Here is a 19,353-nt window from a genome sequence, read left to right on the forward strand (position 1 = left end):
ACTAAAGTAGGGCTGTCGCGATAACCGCAATATCGCAATACCGTGCTATTGATGAGCAAACCGCAGAGGAATGCAAATTTTAGCATTTTGTTTTTTCATAGGGTTATGCTTTTCTGGTTTTACGCTTTGTGCATGTGTACTGAATATTAAGTTAGTAATGATAATGTGTACCATGCTGATTTGTGCATAGGCTCAGTAGATTTGCACTTAACCAGCCTAAACAGACAGTGAATGAAGGAAAGATCGACTGAGCATGTGCGATTACTAGTGAGTCACATGTGTGAAAATAGGTTGTCATATGTCCAAGGAAAGCCAAATCTCTGTTTTAGCATCGACGCAGTTGTCAGCTGAGCCTTCTAACGTGGCACTCGAAGTTAAAATGATTTTAACAGCATTTTTCATTATGTCTCTCTTTGAATAAATCAGCGTTTTTGAACGTGTAGTTGAATGAAGACTCACTCAAAAACGGTCCCTTGCCACCATCTTGTGACGCAACAATCCAACTGCACTGACTGACAGCCCGTCTAGAACGCACGCAAGTGGAAATAGCAATAGAAAGTCCCTTGTCCAGTCGGATTTGAGGATCAGAATGAAATGTTATACATATAGGCAAACAATAGCCTAACAATCTTACTGTCAGGTTTATGTTTTATTATGTGGAGCATTATTTTGTCATTCTCTTATTTACTTCACTTCCTGTTTCAATGCTATATTTGCTTGCAGTTTCATTGGTTTCTGAATATGAACTCATTATATTGTAACAAATACACATTATTTGGGTTACAATGCGGGTAAAACACATTATACTTGTTAATTTTGTTAGACTTATAAAAAAAGTTTAATGTAAGTGAATATGTCATTGCAGCTACTATTTTATTGTAGAGCCTAATGAGCCACAAACTTAGCATTCTTTTGAATTAAGGGGAACATTTTTGTATTTGTTTTACAACCTGTCGCTCTTTCTCTGCTGTTTCTTTGCACTGGTTGTAGAAATGTTTGTTCATTTTGATGTGAGTACACCACAGATGTTACAGGTAATAATATGATCAAAAAATAATGGTTAAACTGTTAAGTCAGTTTAAAAAGTTGTAATCATTTTCATAGTAAATTTGATTTAACTCAAGTTAACCCTTGCTTGTGTTGCAGGCTTAGGCTACTTTTTCTATAATTTTTAAAGAATATATGAATTAATAAAATTATTTTTTTTTTGTTGCAAAATTTTAATTGCAAAATTACTTTAATTTACTTATTTTCAACACGCACCCCTCAGCCCGCCCATTTTTCTCTCAGGCTACATGAAAGGCGGTGCTGCAGCACCCCTACTTGTTTGTGTGTGTATGTATATATATATATATAATATAATATTGCTAATACTGCATGGCATACCGCTCTATTGAGACCCTCAGAATTACCATTCATAATTATAATCAGGGAAATTCCTTTACTGGGACAGCCCTAAAGAAATCATGACAAATAAACCAATCAAAAGAATATTTATTTTTTATCCCCATATCCGTTTTGGTCAATATGATTCCCCATGTTCCTTCAATTAAAAAACAAAAAATTGTCAAAACAAAAAATGTCGCTACATACATGACTTTATTGAATAATGTGTGTGATGTCTAAGAAGGTAACATTAAAATGACAGCAATGCAGCACAGCATGACATGCTCACAGACCTGCGCTGCTATATTGGGTCTCCTGACTGTGCCCAAGCAATTACTGCTATTGTTGGTTTAAGAACGACAGGGAGGCTGAAGGTTGAATGATGACTCACAATCCCAGCAGTTTCCGATGCATTTTAACCAGCACCAGAAAGCACTGAATTACACATATACTAGGAATGGGTATAAACTGGTATTATTCCAGGTCTAAATGTTTGTTTAAAGCAAAATGTTTTTTTTTTAAATCACAATGATTAAAATGCCCAATGCAAACTCGCATCAAGAGTGAAAATAAAGATGCATTTCTGACCAAGAATAGATTGTCTACTTATTTACACATGCTAGTAAACATTTCGACAAGACAAAATTCAACCATGCATGCTGTAGGGCATAGTTGTGTTTAGATTCCTGCGACTCACCCGTCTGCGACAGAAGGGCAGACTTTGAGCTATAATGTTGATGCTGAAGATCTTGAGGACTTTCTGGGGGGGTATAGGCTCCTTGGTGACATCCTTGGGGTCAGCCAGCTCCAGTGCCTGGCTCTCCGGGAGAGCCTGGGGAGCCTTTTCCTTGCCCGAGGACTTGGTCATTTTTCTCCTTGGGCTGGCAGCAGAGAAACGGGGAAAGGGGCAATGCCGCAGCATTGCTAACACAGAGCTAGTAGGTCATATCCCAGTAGAGGCAAATTTGTGGGATTTGGTCAGTGGCACAATCACTGAATTTCTCAAGAAACCAACTCTATAGAATGTTTCTGGGCTTTAAGAGACACAACAGCTCTGAGTGTCCACACCAAGCTCACTGCCCTGGATTGTGGCCCCTTTTAAAATATCCGAGGGTCTGATGTCATCTGTGAGTCTGTTGGGCCTAGCGGCAGCTGTCCTGTACTGGACTACCCCCACCTAAGCACATGATCACAGGAATATACTCCCCTAGCCCACCATGGAGCAATGCAGCTTCTGATATTCACATCAGAGATACTCATTTACATCTCTACCTTTATAGTAAAACACCAAGTTTGATTAAATGAGAACTTGAATACGCACCTAAAGAACACAAGGGACACATGGATTGCCAACAGTGAAAAACATTACATTATAAACAGACAGAACTACTAACCAAGTTTAAATCTGTATGCCTAATAAAAGAGGAAAAGTATGCAAGCTTAAACAGGTCCTGTTTAAGAGTCACTGATTTATAATGGCCATCAGTTGACTGACAGCGGTCATGCTGTCTATTGACATTTTAAAGGCTAGAAAACCAGTGTTCCTACAGGATTCTGCATAAAGCAGTAGGGGTGCCTAAATCCACCTCTCATAACGCATTCATATAAAGAAGCCAGAAATAAAATGATTTAAGGTTCATAATCCTTGCAGTTCAGTGAGAGTCAGATGTTGATTCCACTGACTGATTCAGTGAAAGATTCATAAGACTGACATCTTCAGAGTTTGAACCATTAACAGTCATCGGTTCATAAATCATTGCAATGTACGTACCATTTTAACCCACGAAGACACTACATTGAAAATGGGACATCTTGCCATTATTGTGATGCAGCCTACAACCAGAAAATTGTAGATGTCTCTCTTAATAAAACACCTGGTTCAACTCATCTTCTTCGAGTCTGGAGCTGAGAAACACTGATAAAGACAAATCACAGGTTTACATTTAGGCAGAATCAGAAATCTTTATCTAAGTGGGACCTTTTATTTTTTTTACAAGTACTTTGTGACTTAAAAAGAAAACTATGTTCCGTATAGTATGAATGTAATCCAGACTTTCTGTTTTCATCCTGCTGTTATAGTCATTTGACCGACAGCAGTTGCATGGGTTCTTTGGCATTTCAACTCCTTTCCTGCGTCCTCACTTTCAAATCTTAAAAATTTAGTTATCCGCTTTTTGCCTATTTGGATGCAGCCATAGACAGTTTTTATTTTTTTATTATTTATTATCTTTTTGTGTCACACTAGTGATCACATCACCATTGAAAACCAGTAAAGGGAAAAACTGCTGTAAATTATTACAGAACAACAAAACTATTTTGCTTTTTATATCGAAACAAATGCTACACAGCCAAGCCCACTTCATGGGTTGAGTTGAGAAAAGAATATTTAGATTTGGGGGTTTAAAAAGTTTCAGTGCCAGTGAAAAAAAAAAAAAAAAAAAAAAAAAAAAAAGACATTAATATTTATATTTTAATTTCAAATTATTCAAATTCTTTAGTACAGTGTACATTTGTTGAATAATAGTGGTCCTAAGATGCAGACACACAGGGTTTATTAGAGTCAAATTGACCCAAGAGGGCCGATCTAATTTTTAGCCCTGGCCTGGAAACCCAAAAGCTTCGGTCCTCTCACTTCATACAGACCCAGATAAGCCTTGCCCTAATCTCATGGCACACAACTATGCGCCGTATGTGCAGTGCTGAGCCTCGGCCTGTTAGCATGACTGGCACAAGGTAATTGCTGGGAATGCCAGAAATGCAAGGGATTTAACCCTGGCTCCTGCAGAATGTCAGGCACAGCCTTCTGTTAGGAGGAATCCTTTATTCTGCATGCCCGTCGCTTTTTAAATATAGCCTCTCTAGGGCTGTTGGGGGAAGAAACTATGGTCTATAAGGGAAGAAAAGGGAATTTTCATTTAGGAGATCAAAAACAGATCAAACCACAACTTCACTCTAAGGAAAACATGGGCTACGTGTGAGAAAATAAAACCCAACTCTAACAGAATGTCACCTAAAAGGCTCCAAAAACTATGTTACTGATGTCACCATATTTGATTTTAGTGGTCAATTGATATTAGTTTTTTAAAAGCCAATGCCAATATCTTGGAAAGCAGGGTGGCCGATAGCCAATATAAAGCTGGTATCTTTTTTTTTTTATCATCATATTTTATTAATATTTAAGAAATTTGAAATCATTTGACAATGGATTAAAAAATAAATGTGTAAAATAAACATACACTTTAGATGACAAAGTATTTTTCACAAATAAATAAATATTTGATAAAAATATAATTAAAAAAAGGAAGTAAACACTTTAACCATCAGGGCACAAAGTATTCTGGGAAGTTTGTGTGCATTGGGAATCAAATTTTTCAAATAAAGCCAGGGTAACACTCATTTTACATACAGCACACAGAGAAAATGACATGAATATGACAGTGGGCAAACGCATAAAGCGCAGCATAATTTGAAATCACAAGTTTAAAGTTTAAAGCATTGAATTCACACGGACAACACGCGATCATTCTGGATAAAAATACACACTTCGCAAGATGGATTGGAACAAGTTTGCAAGGTTTGTAAAAAAAAAAATGTTCATTAATCTTTCAAAGATTTATTTAAATGAAACAAATGTGTATTTGCTTAATGCTGATGGCAAATGAGAAAGTATAATGTTTGCCTTTCTATTACTAATAATATAAAAGCAATCGTTATAATACTCCTTGTATACATTAATTCCTTTGTTTAACCGTTTTATCTGATTATTAGACAGACTTCTATTCGTATTAGACAGAACTGTTAACAATGACAGTAAAGAATAGAGAGAGAGTGAGTACTGCGTGCGCTGAGATGCTGCATTTCTCAACACCATCAAAATAAAAGTCCCGCCTCAAACACATTGGACAAGTAGAAAAACATATAGACAAAATATCGAATATCTGATGTATTGGCCGTGGTGATATATCGGTATACCATTATTGCCGATATTTGAAAAATGCCAAATATCAGCTAATATATCGGCCTTGGGTGATATACTGGTCAACCACCATTTCATTTTGGTGATCTATACAGTACATGAGTTGAACAATCATCTGATTTGACATGAGACCAAATGATCACTTACATTTTGCTATGTTTGACATACAAAGTAATATATATTGCTAGCTTTATGACAATGTTGGACTCAACTTTCATTTTTTGGACAAAAATAGTTAATTCAAATATATAGTGCTCCTCGAAAGACAAAAAATATGAGGAAAATACTGCTATGAGTAGATCAACACTAGTCTTAGCATTATTCACTATTCTATTGTACCTACAGTGAAGGAGACAGACAGACACACATGCTCTGACACGCTTTCACTTCAGTGGCCAGAAGCAAAGACATGAGGCATTTCTTAAGGTCACAGGGGTCATCTTGAAAAACACCCAATGTGGCAAACAGTGTGACAGCCCACCTTCACAATCATGTGCAAGAACAGGTTAAATTAATGAGATCTGCTGTAAACTCCACCATGATACTGGGTTTACACACGCAGACAGAAAAAAAAAACACTTACATTATGAGGATATACATTCTGATTATAATGGGATTTGGGTGACATTATAAAATAGATTTATTTATATTTTCATAATTTAATGGAGGCGTTTTGTGGCAAGCTGTCCGGTGGCTTTCTACTCATAATTATAAAAGTACTGAGACGAAAGAAACCATACACATTCTTCTTCCTCTACTGCTCCAAAACAAAATAATTAAGTTTCAGAGACTATTGTGTGTGAGCATTACACTTCATACAGCATAACTATGTAGTGCTCACAAGCACACAAGGCCAAAAGCCTGCACTAGACTCATTTGAGAGTAAAACAACCAAATGAGCGATTAAAATTTCAAATGCTCATGAATCATTTATGTTTAAGCTGCTTGAGGGAAGAAGTTTTCTTCACTAGGTTCTTCAGGGACAAAGTTTTATGACAATAGCACAATTAGAACAAAAGGCAATCCTACGGTGAAGCTCCAAAACGAGAGATTTCCACACGAACAGTTTGCAAGGGCGTTCCAACACTTGTTCATAAAACCACTGTAAGTTTTGTCAAAGAACTAATAATAGTTCGAGCAGCATTTGCATAGCACCACATTCCTTCTACAGTTTCTAATAAGAGCAAAGCACAAAGCTGCTTACAAAAGTAAAAAAAAAAAAAAAAAGAGTACAGCACTGGTCTTAAAGCAGTTCTCATTTATTCTCTGTTAGAAAGGTTGGATTCAGATACAGTATTACAACTTATCTTTTTTTAGGTTGTCTCAAAGGCTGTTCACATTTTATATTTTTTATTTTTATTCCCCGGCATTCAAACGTTTGGGATTGGTATGATTTCTTTAATGTTTTGAAAGAAGTGCCTTGTGCTCACCAAGGCTGCATTTATTTGATCAAATATAGAATAAATGCATATTGTGAAATACTACTATTTTAAACAACTGTAAATATATTTTAAAATGTATTTTAGTTGTGTTTTAGTCTTCAGTGTCACATGAACCATCATAATTTGATGCTCAAGTAACATTTCTTATTATTATCAATGCTGTGCTGCTAATATTTTAGGGGAAACCATGATTTGGCATAGACAAAATGTAATTTTAAATTCTTACTGTCAGGTTTGACAACTTGCATCAATGCATAATTGATATTTATGTACTGCATTTATTACATAATGTTGAATAGTGTTGAGTTAAAGTGGCAAAAACACACTGCAGTCACGTTGCAGTAAAAAATAAAAAATCCATATGTAAAAGTGGTCCATATTGGAACTGAAAATGTTGTGATTTTTGCCGTTATATGACGGTATATAACATTATCAAATATAAAATGGGTAAAACACGGATTTGAGCCTCGTTTAGCAGCATAGACTAGAGTTCTGAAGTGTTGTGATGAGAATATTATATTAACAGAGAGGCCTGTGATTGTTACTGGTGTAGCTGCTCCAAACATCTTCTAGCTTCTCCCAGGACAGCTGTGATAGAGCTGGTGCATGTTATTATGGTAATCTTAGCTTGAAATACCTGATGTGCTGTAGACTCAAATCAAATCAGAACTTCGAGTGTTTGGCGGCCTCGTGTGCCAAACAGTGGAACTGCATGAAACTGCAAGATGATGATTTTGCTATTCCTTTTTTTTGGCACTGAATTTTCTTAGTTTGGTGACAAAGACTGTAAATACTTGGTAAACAAAGCTGAACCTGCCCTTGTATCATCTCTAATAGACAATCTGCATCAACACTTCATCCAAAAATGTAGTAGTTTCCTCATTGCAACAGCATCTAGCCACTCTTTACCTGTTCATCATCTTACTTTTACACTCCAGTGAGTCTTTGAGCAGATGGATGGGCTGATAATGGGGGTTGCCAGGCAACATTTTGAAGGGCTCCCATAAGAAAGTTCCACCTCACAGGAAACACAAGCGAGGCAGAGGAAGGAGTCGTCTGCTCAGCCAGACATGATGTCAGAGTACTGTCCTGATGTCCTTCTGTCTTGAGGTTAAAACTGGCACATAAATGTACTCAAATGCTACTGTTCATCATGTAAAGCAGAACCGTATTTATGTGGGGGGGGGTTATGGTGGATTTATGGTTTCTTGCCACAGTCACCTTTGGCTTGCTTAGTTGGGACACTTATTTTTTGGCAATACTTAACGATCTGATTGCACAGACACTACTGAAAGAGAACCGAACTGAGCTGGACGATGACATCACTGAATCAATAATGAATTGACTTTGCTATTGTCCTCTTTTTATTTTTATGGCAAAGTTGCATTTTGTTTTTACTACTTGACAGTGTTTTTCTGTTTAACTCCGTAAAGATGCTTTGACGCAATCTGTGTTGTGTAAAATGTATAGAAAAGTTGGTAAGGTGGTTTAAATTAGATTTCACTTTTGTGTTAACGTGATATATAAATTAGACTATTAAAATAATTCAAACTTTTTCAAAAATTTTGGAGTGACATCTAATTGGGAAATTTATTTTGCAAGATTAACCAATTTGAGCTTTTGTCTTATGGGAATGGGGAAGAATCGCCATCTTTTGGTAAAAGAAAGATTTCAGTCCTGTATAAACAACCCTGACACTGAATATATAAAAGTATAAGACAGCAGAGCGCTGTAGATTACAGATGCATGAGGCTGAGGCTGTGTAAACCTCATGTTAGTTTCCTTCAGTTCTGTCTGGTGAAGGACACTCAGATTCTTGAAGAGTTTAGAGTACATGCTTCAGTGTGTGTGTGTGTGTGTGTGTGTGTGTGTGTGTGTGTGTGTGTGAAAACAGCTCCACAGAAGTCGAATGATGAAAACTATAAATATGAATGATACCAACCTTTTTCCAGAAGAATAAGACCTCCCCATTGAGACCACACAGACCTTCATTACTAAACACTTCACTCAGTGGAGTTTATACATAGCAATAGAATCACCTTCTGGAAAGTGATACAATTATATCTCTCTCACACACACACACACACACACACACACACACACACACACACACATATAACTAATTACATATTAGTTATATAAATAAATGTTCTGGTGTTCTAATGTAAATGTAAGGATGATAAACCATTCCCTTTGTTGTCTTAATGCTTTGGCAATACAAAATGTATTTTTGTCATGCCAGTAAAGCCATTTGAATTGAGAGAGAGAGAAAGAGAAAGACAAAGAGAAAGAGAGAGAGATTGTAAATCAGAATAAAACATTGCCCAGCCATTCCCTGAACTCAAAAAGGTTGAGAACCACCTTTATTTTTATCTATTAAAAGATGTGAACTATTGCTTAAAAACTAATTATGAACAAATAAAGTGAACCAAAATATATAATCTTCGTGGTCAAGTATTCATCACATGATGAAATAATCTCACCTGTGAGAGAAAACATCCCATCTGCACATGGCAATATTGGCATGTGACGCCAGTAAGATTACAGAAACTAAATCACAAAGATACAGATGCAGTCTCTTTCCTTACAGAACTTGTTTACTGAAGATATTCCTATAAATATTCTGTTGCTTATTCGATAAGCAAATGCAAGAAATATATACATACAATCTATTTGAAAACAGTATTATATTAAAACAAATCAGAAAAAGTGAAACTTTAAGCACCATTGAAAGTCAAGTAGGCTAATCTTGTGTATATGAACATATTTAACACGTGCTTGGAGTTCAGCACAGCAGCTTTCATGACAATGTCTTAAACCCACAGAGCCCCAGTGCTATTCACAGCTCTTCACATGATGCTTGTACCACACGACATGCCAACGAGCCAAACGCAGTTTCCCTGACAGTGTGACAGTTCGCCTCCATGTGTGTGTGTGTGTGTGCAGGAATGGGTTAAATTAATGAGCCCTGTTCTCCAATCCATCAAATCCACTCGGTGATTCATAAGACATGAGGTGGAGTAAAGGACAATTGCCATTTTTGGGGGCGAACTCGCTCTTGAACACAGTTTTGCACCTTTGCCTTTTTTTTTTTATTTAAAGGTTAGTAAACCTTTAACGAGACTTCTGAAAAAGTGAATAGAGTCAATTCTCTATTAGACTCGTATTCAAGTAAAAGTCATGGAAAAGATCAACTTTTGACTTGTAACCTCTTGTCTCTTGTAACCTCAAAACCTGTCAGCATTCAGTATTTAAACACAAACATGGTAAATGGATTTCATTTTTAATTTTGTGGTTGGTTACAGCATCAAACAGCAATTTGCATTACTGTCCACACATTGACTTTCAGTTCAGGACAGTGCTCAATACCCAGAGAGGATGAGGGGTGTTCACAAGACGTGTTCTTCCTTTCAAACAGCCAGAGTAAAGGGATAGAACTCAACAGAACCGACCACAGAGGTCATGAGACCTTTTTTTTTTTCACCTTGACACCATCTTATAAAACCACAATGTTCATGTTACAAAATGCCAAACCAACTGAAGCACAAGGCCAAAGAAGTCAGTCTGATGCATAGATAAAAAGAGGGTAACAATTCACAATAAATTACTATTGAAAGTCACCTCCAATCAAGCTGAACAAAAGACCAAAATAACAATCCATAACGTTTACTAATACTAGTGAAAAATACATTATTATTCGGTTTTGGTGCATTTTTTAAAATAAGAATAAAGGACCAGTACATACATATTGTACTGACTCAGATCAAAGCATCGGACCCAACTTGATCTCTCACTCTTAGGTTCACGCTACAAAAATACACTGCGGTACAAGCCGTGCCATATGAATGTGTGGTGTTGTGTCCCGAGAAAGGGCATATGTAATGAGACGTGCATATGAAACATTCAGAGCGCTCTTCCTGTGATGCAGTAGCTCCAGGCTCGGAGCCTGACAGATGGTGCCAGTCAGATGATCCCAGAGTGGGAAAGTGCCAGTGCTTTCCTGCTCGCACCTGGGGACGAGGGGAGAGTGAGTGTGTTTGTGCTTCTTGGCATACCAGTTACTCTCGTCACATAGAGGAGGGTGGGGTAAGATGAGCCAATTTACAAAAGACGTCCTCATGGAGACATAAGGTAAAGCTAATACATCAACCTATACTGCAGGACTTCTGCTTTCACAATCACAAGTGTCAGTAACCAAGAGGAAAAAACAAACACACCAAAAACACACAGGGTAAGCTGTGTCAGGTCAAGGGGTAAGATGAAACATAGCACACCATGAACAACTTCAAACAAAAATATGACCATAAGGGGAAAAGAGTACACAATCATTCTGAATATTTATATATATATTCGGCACATTAAAATATATAGATATTTATAGAATATATAAATATATAGATATATATAGAATTTGAATATGGCAAAACAATATGTACTGGTATTTTTATTAAGTGTATTAATGTGTGCTTACTCTACTAAGTGTATTACTTTGTACTTCCAATATATTTGGCATATATTTTAAGAATTTATTGCATTTGGAGGCAAATTAATAAAATGAATATAAATAGGTGAAAAAATCTCAAGTATCTGCATCAAATCAGAAACATTAACTCCCCCACAACACTGTTTTAAGTCCAAATTCATATTACTAACAAACAAAAAAAATCTACTAACTAAAACAGAAGAGTTTAAAATGCACATTTTACACATTCAACAATAAATAATGAAGGGTGGGGCTAAACTTCACCCACTGGGATTCAAATGAATCAGGAAAGGCAGGCTATAGTATTTTTGGTTAAGACCAATAGGACGACTAAACCGGGTGATTTCTGAAGTCATGTTGTCTTTAAACAGCAAACTGCTTATTTTTAGGCCATTTCTGAGCTGACATTAATTGCAGTCATTTTCCCAAACCAGAATTCAAGGCTAAAGACTGCAGATGCAGCAATGCCTGCAAATACAGGAAATCTTCTCCAGTGTAAATAACACGGTAAACACCATGTACACAGCACTTAAGTGGTTCTGTACGTACAGGTCAGAGGCCAGCGAGTCTCAGGTTCAAGTCTGAGACCAGATCAAAAAAAGTGTATCTTTTGATGCCGCAATCACGTTTTGAAATCATAGAGCAATTAGACCCACCTCCACTCCACTTGACGACAGCAGAGGCTTTAAATCCACTCAGTTACCAGACATAACATGTCCATTTCATCTTGGTTTCTTTGAAGACCATCTATGAACACACACAGGCTGTTTAAATACACTTGGCTCTCTTAATGCGGTTGCCTGATGTAAATACAGTCTTCAAAGAACCGCACCGCCTTTAGCCCGGGTGTATTTTTCAAAGCCAGTCTATACGTCTGCTTATTGTATTGACAAGCTAACATCAACATTTTTAGCTCAAGGTCTCTCCTGAATATCAAACAGCTGTTGTACTCCCATTTGTTTGTCATCAGACGGCCAACGCAGAAGTTACCCAGCAGGACTGTGACCTAAAATGACACTGCAAGAACTTCAGAGGACAGCAGGATTCGTAGCCAATTAATCGGCTGTCGCTAAAACTTTCTAAATTAGTCTCAGATGAGAGCTTTAAAGAGAAATTGTGAGGAAAAGCAGCTTGTTTTTAGCCACACTTAAATTAAATCGTATGTAACAGCGTCACACATTATATAATCATCAATTTACTCTGAGGATTCAAAGAATTTTCAATGTATGTCCCAATTATACCAACTTCTTAAAAATAAAAGGGGGTAAAATTGGGTTTTGTGGGGAGGTGGATGAAAATATATATTTCTAATTAGTTTATGTTTAATTACAGATTTAATTTAAGGAATGCCTTCTGGGCATTTTTCATAGTGTTTATTCATGGCCTGATTCTATAGTCTGTTTGAATCCATTAAACCCATGGCTTAGGATCAGCACAGATCTAAAGAGGCACCCGGTTCACATAACACATAATAAGGGTTTGCTTTCATCTCGGTCTTTGGATTTCTAGAGAAATGACACTTCCTTTCTGATGGGAAACCTTGATGTGTCTGCAGCTTAATCTGTCACAGGAAATTGGCAACAGAAGTTAATTACACCATAGATATTACGTAAAACAAATGCAAGGGAACAAATAGCACTCATCAGACTTCTGCATAATTATTAAACATTTTTTTTGTAAATCACAGAACAACTAAAGAAGGATCCCATGAATTTGGAGCAGACAGGAGTTTACAGGATGGACACTAGAGAAAAGCCTTTTTGAAAATGTAATTGTGCGTTACTCAGCAAAAAAAATAAAATAAAAATAAAAAATGTGCTAAGCTACATGCTAAATGCAAAGAGCTTTCACAATTTTTTTTTTTCTTTCTTAGGCTACGTAGACATTAATCCGGATTAGGGATATTCCGGTATCAAATTTTCCTGTTCCGGTTAATTGATAATGCTTTTATCACGGTATACGGTATTATCACGGTATTGAAATTTTGTTTTAAAAAAAGTGGTCATAATACAGTATAACAGGTTAAATGGCTCTTATAACAAAAATAACTAAACAATTAAAACAATAAAGCAATACAGAAAAATATATAAAAGTTAAATGTTTACACATTAAAGTGCAAAAGAACTATAAAAACCAATAGGTATCACTTTACAATAAGACCTCATTAGTTAACCTTAGTTAATGCATTAACATTCAAGACAAGTTTATTTATATAGCACATTTCATACACAATGGTAACTCAAAAAGAAAGTTTAAAAAAAGTAATGAAGAAAAATAATCACAAAAATAAAACAAGCAATTTAAGAACTTAGACTTAAAATGAATTTAAGACGGTTTAAAAATAGAAAATGATTTTACATAAAATACAGTGCAATACATAAAATATAGTGTAATCAGTTTGGACATCGCATAGTGCTCATTCAATAAATGCCTTGCCAAACAATGAGCAATAGCTACATTTACTATAGAAGTTATTAATCTTTGTTAAAAAATACAAGTCTAAGTTCATGTTAGCTTATTAAACAACACGGTTGCAACTTTCAATTTTAACAATGTGTTATTAAATATTGGAATACCTAAGATTAATGAAAGTTCAGAATATTTTTTTCATTGGCAGTTTGTTAATTAATGAAGCCATAATGTAAAGTGTGAATGAACAATAAAAGATCAAAACACTTTAAAACAATATCTAGGGGATTTGTGGTCCAGAAAAAAATAAATAAAAAGAAAATGAATGCTTGAAGATAAATAGCCTATTAAGTCTAAATATTTCAGTAGTTGGCTCTGTAATAAACACCATAGGGAAAACACAAATCTGAATGGTTATTTAAGATTATTTAAATATGGTTTAGAAAGTAACAGCTGCTTTATTTACTGTGTTTACAGGGTAAGGGCTGCATTTAGCGCCACTTGCTGTCAGAGAGTGATTGTGCTTTCATTCAGCGCGTCTCTCACATGTTCCCCATGTGCTTCTCATGCGTGCTTGTTTACATCAGAGTACACGCGCTCTTTAAAGGAGCATACAGTGATGTTGTGCATTTTAACCAGCTGATGGGAATACTATTCGCAAAATGCATTTCAAATTCGGAATAATTTGTAATGTATATTTATTCACGGTATTTAGAAGTGCCCACGATAACAATACCGTGCATATTAATCACCGCAATAAATCGCATTACCGAATACTGGCACAAGTCTAATCCGGATACATTTGAAAACAGCGTTTTCATTTTAAAACCCTTTTAGTCCACACTAGTATTTTTTAAGCGTTTTCTAAAAGTGTCTCATCCACACTGAAACATTATAAATTGTTAAATTTGCTTTCTGCGCATGCTTAAAGCCTCAAAAAAAGCTCACTACAGATGATACACACGGAACAAACTGCATTTTCAAATGTATCCACTTTGGACAGCATTTTCAAAGAGCAAAGAATGCCATATCAGTTTGGACGGAAGGCCAAAACAGAGAGAAAAAGATGTATTACTACAAAACGTATTCGTGTGGACATGGCCTTAAAAAGAATGGAAAACAGTAACATGTGCCTAGGGCTGTGCAATTAATCACATGCGATTGTCGGGCGTATCTCATCAGTAAAGCCAGTTCTGTGATTGTTGGTAAATCACCATCACCTGCTTTCAGATGGAGCGGCATTTAATATACAGACATTTGCATATGATTAATTGCATAGCCCTAGGTGTTACTGTTTTTCACTATGTCCTACATGCACCTACCAAAACAAATCATAGTAACTTTATACAGTGCGAGTTGGTCATGCAGATGATGCAATTAAGTTAAAGACAGCAAATCTTTTTTTTTTTTCTTAAGAGTCTTCTAGCGTTTGACAGCACATTAAATATATATCTGTATATATTTCTACCTCACCAACAAAAGTGTCTACACTGGACGTGAATGGCAAAATACAGTAAAGCCCATTATAATCTGTGACGCTGTTTTCACTGGATGTGGCACGTCGTGACGCAACAAATGTCAGACAGCCAGTGTAGAGCTGTTGTGGCGCAAGGCGACAAGAGGACACGTTGAGTGAACATGAGAGCAAGATATGTATAGTCATATTTTAGCTTTTGAATGACCAGCAATTGCCTGGTTCTGTGCGACTTCATCTATGGCTTTCTCTTCCCTTACACAAAAACAAACCCATCTCCTATTCTAGATTACATCCTTTGCTTGTTTTATTTCTTTCATTTTTCTGATGATGGCCCGCACCACCCCATGCAATACTCGTGTTCCCCCCCGGCGGCCACGTCCCATACTTTGAGAACCACTGTGCTAAATCATCCTTGAGGTCAAGACTCTTGAGTTCTGGGTATGACGTCAGATGAGAAAGTGCTGCATTCTACTCAGTGCGTTACACTGCATGAGGGAATTCAATCTTTACTGAGCTTAACACAAACACTATCAGTTACAGGATGCTGCTTTTGAATACAAATTTGGCATTAAAACCAAAAAAGTTATTTCTATCACAGCCTTTCCAAGAGCCCAACATTAATACTACAGAAAGCTCTGAATACATAATCCCAAACCAGAAAAAAACAAGATGGAACAACATTTCCTCAAGGAAAATATTTTACAACGACCTCATTTACAAAGGTTCAGCATTTCCTGTTCACGCTCTTAATGAGATCTTGATTAGCCAAGAGGATTAGGACACTAGCCACAGAGCCTGTACCATAAGTCACAAGGAGTCTGTAAGTCAAACTGACTAAACTGAAAGAAATGGCAAAGAGTTTAATAACTTAACTCTTAACTTAAATTTTTAAAACTACTTTCAACTTGCCATCATAATTAGGGTTGGGTACCGAAACCTGGAGCCAATATGGTACCTATGGAACCGGTATGCACCAAACCGAAAAAGAACACAGATATCGGTGCCTCTTAAATGCCTGAGCGATCGATTGAAATATATGTCCTGGTTCTCCGTAATGTACACAAGAAGCATGGGCGTCGCTAGGCTTTTTTTTTAGCAGGGCTATAGCATTTAGCTCCATAAACCATACTCAAATCCGCGAGATCGAGTTAGTCACCTTAAATTTCATATAAAAATGGCAGCAGAGCTGTCTTCTCTCCATCTTTCAGCACGCTCTTCAATCCGCAGATGGCGGCGGAGCAGTGCGAGCATACATAAACAGAAACCGAGGACACACTATATGTGTTTTTCGACAGATTGTTAGAATATCTGTATCTGTGCAGTTCTTTGTCAAAAATACAGTTTACAAAAGGTCACAAGGGATCAATCGGTTTCTCATCTACTCTAAAGTTTTCGCTCCATTCACTGCTCATCACACCACAGTTGTTTCCTCCAGCAACAATCTAGCCCTTAACACATACTTTAATTACACTTAAATATACTTAATCTAATTATACGTACTTTATACCTGCACTACTGTGTAAAGTCTTTGGCAGTCTGTTGTCAGGCTGCTTGTGCATTCAACAATCTCACTAGATTATTATTAAAATTAATGGCAAAATGAATGTTTGGAATTGTAAACTGATATTTCTACTGATATACTAAAGCAAAAGATCTAAAATAACTGGCTTAGAACCCTTTTTCGGGGTGAAAATACTAATGTGCCTAAGACTGTATACTAAGACCAAACAGTCATTCACAGAATTGATTAAAGACAGTGACAGGACTCATTTTAACTAAATATCAGAGTGATGGACACAGATACAGTAGAAACATTATGTCTGGTTTTGTATTAAACAATGACCCAAATAATGAAATACATTTATTAGCCATAGATTAAGGGAAGCTTGGGAAATGAAAGCATCCAAGGAGCGTGTGAATGCTATGGATTTATTTTAAATATTTTAAATATTCTTTAATGTTATCCTTTTTAGGCTTTTTTAAGGCTTTTTTTAAAATTCATTTATTTTTAAAGAAGTATCGATTCAGACACCGTTTAGGCAATGGTACCGTTTTAAAAGTATCGAAATGGCACCAGTATCGTATAAAACCCAATCCATACCTAACCCTAATCATAATGCCATAACACTCAATGTAAAATGCTAAAAAACAAAAGGCACAAGCCAAAGACATACTTATATTAAAATGAATTCAAAAATAATACAATTCTTGCCAAGGCAACCAAAGATTACTCAACATTAAGCAGTGCAAGAAGATACAAACCTTATTTTCACCGTTGTTTGATTTTCAATGCCAAATATGGGTTAACCGATAATTGGTCTGGCTGATAATCAAAGTCAATATTAAGCATTTTTCATTACAGGGATGCACCACATTTGCTGCCGAAAATTGCATTTTTGTTTTTTTGGCGAAAGACAAAAATGGCTGGAATTACGAGCCGAAAATATACATATAATAATATAGCCTATACGTTCATTATCAGCTTGGATTCGCGCAGCTTGTCAGTTAACAAATGGTTCTGTGTAGTAATAGCTGCTCTATGTGAAATCACGCACCTGATGGTAATTACCAATGATTAGATAACTGGCTTTACTGACTAGATGCGCATTAATCATTGGCCGATATATATCCTGATTCGTGCACCCCTAATTTTTACACCAGACGTATACATCGGTTTAAAATATCAGTTATTAATCTATTTGATCCGTAATAAATATTACTGGCATTGGCCCTGAAAAACAGAAATTGGTCCAACCCTTAAGCCAACTTAATGATATGGGCCTTATAAGCAATTTAAAAGCTAGAGGCAAACATTTTACTCTGATATATATTTAAAATCCAAATATTTTACACAAAATATAGTATGGCGTAGCAAATCTCAAACATGGCGATTAACAAATAATATGAAATCTGGACCATAAGAGAGCATACCAACAGTGACAGCAGCTTAAATTGAGCCAGTAAAATGTGAAGCGATTCTCTTTTTTAAAATATAATTTGTATCATTTTCTGAGCTGCAATGCAGGTTGGAAAACTTGCACAACACTGTGCAAAGTAAAACTGTTTGTTCAGATGACTCTATTCAGAAAGCTGGAAGAACATTAGGACAAGGCTTTAAAATACTTGAGTGTCCAAGTAAGGTCAACAAAACAACTTAAAAACATCTTGTTCCCTTCGCGCATTACAAGACGGCTCCCACAAAATGTTTGGATGAAAAAGTCAGATATTTTTAACAGTGTACTAAAATATTCTTTATATATTTAATCATTTACACATTTTCTCTCCAAACATTTCTGTGGACCCCTAGCACCCTCTTGCGGACCCAAATGAAGCGCAACAGTCTTAACAATAAAGGTCAACTAATCAACCATATTAACCCCATCCCTACTAGCCAGACAGCTCACTAGTAAAAAAAAAAACCTTGATAAAGCGTTCACATCCTTTTGATAATACCACACACATCACTGTTCTGTGAACTTCAGCCCTGCTGTGGCTGCCTCAATCAGATAAACACTGTGTTCTCATCCAAAACACACAGCGGCTTCAAAAGGCGGATGAGACGCTCTCCACACACAGATGTGATAAGATGTTCTCTGGAGATTCACTCACCAGTAACAGTGCGACCTTCTTCATACTGCGGTTCCCCATGACAGCTCGGAGAGATTCAGCTCAGTCACAGACAGAAATGGTAAAAGATTCGCAGGTCGTCTTCTGTCAGTGCGCTGACGAGCGTGTCGACATCATGAGGATGAGGAGGGTCGGGGCGCTCTTGCCTTCCCTCCCCTCGCTCTTCTCCATCTATGCTCATTTTGTTTTTCCTTTTTGCTCAAAAACAGCCCCAATCTCTCTTTTTTTATTCAGCCTGACCAATACACAACATTGGAAAGAAACTGCTTATATGTGCCACATGGCTTGCCAAAAAACACACGGACATTACTGGTGTGAACGTCACTGTGGCTGATAAACCTAGGTCATACAATTCAGAGCCACAGAAACACGTCTCAATCATTTTGGTTGGCTGAAGAGTCAGCTTCTGACTAACCTGGCAGGGTTCGGAGGTCACTTTCGTCTGACCCCATCAACATCAAATGCATATCCATACAAATAAAGAATGTGGTCATATGTTCGTCAATACAATACAGATACAGAAAACAATACAGATAAGTTCAGAAATTAAGTT

The 19,353-nt window shown here is 36.6% G+C and overlaps 1 protein-coding gene across 2 annotated transcripts in view; it reads right to left on the reverse strand.

The window, feature by feature from the left end:
• fbxw7 (F-box and WD repeat domain containing 7) overlaps positions 1-19,353 on the reverse strand; it is a 164,039-nt gene that overhangs the window by 74,567 nt on the left and 70,119 nt on the right. Inside the window, exon 1 of one of the 2 annotated variants that reach the window (XM_026203783.1) lies at positions 2,084-2,485. The exons of the other annotated variant lie outside the window; for it this stretch is intronic. Coding sequence (XP_026059568.1) covers positions 2,084-2,308 — 225 coding nt within the window. The 5' untranslated portion in view covers positions 2,309-2,485. Of the gene's footprint in view, positions 1-2,083; positions 2,486-19,353 lie in introns of those variants that run through there. 2 annotated transcript variants of the gene reach the window in all.

The sequence above is a fragment of the Carassius auratus genome, chromosome 26, assembly GCF_003368295.1.
Source record: "Carassius auratus strain Wakin chromosome 26, ASM336829v1, whole genome shotgun sequence".
Taxonomy (NCBI): Eukaryota; Metazoa; Chordata; class Actinopteri; order Cypriniformes; family Cyprinidae; genus Carassius; species Carassius auratus.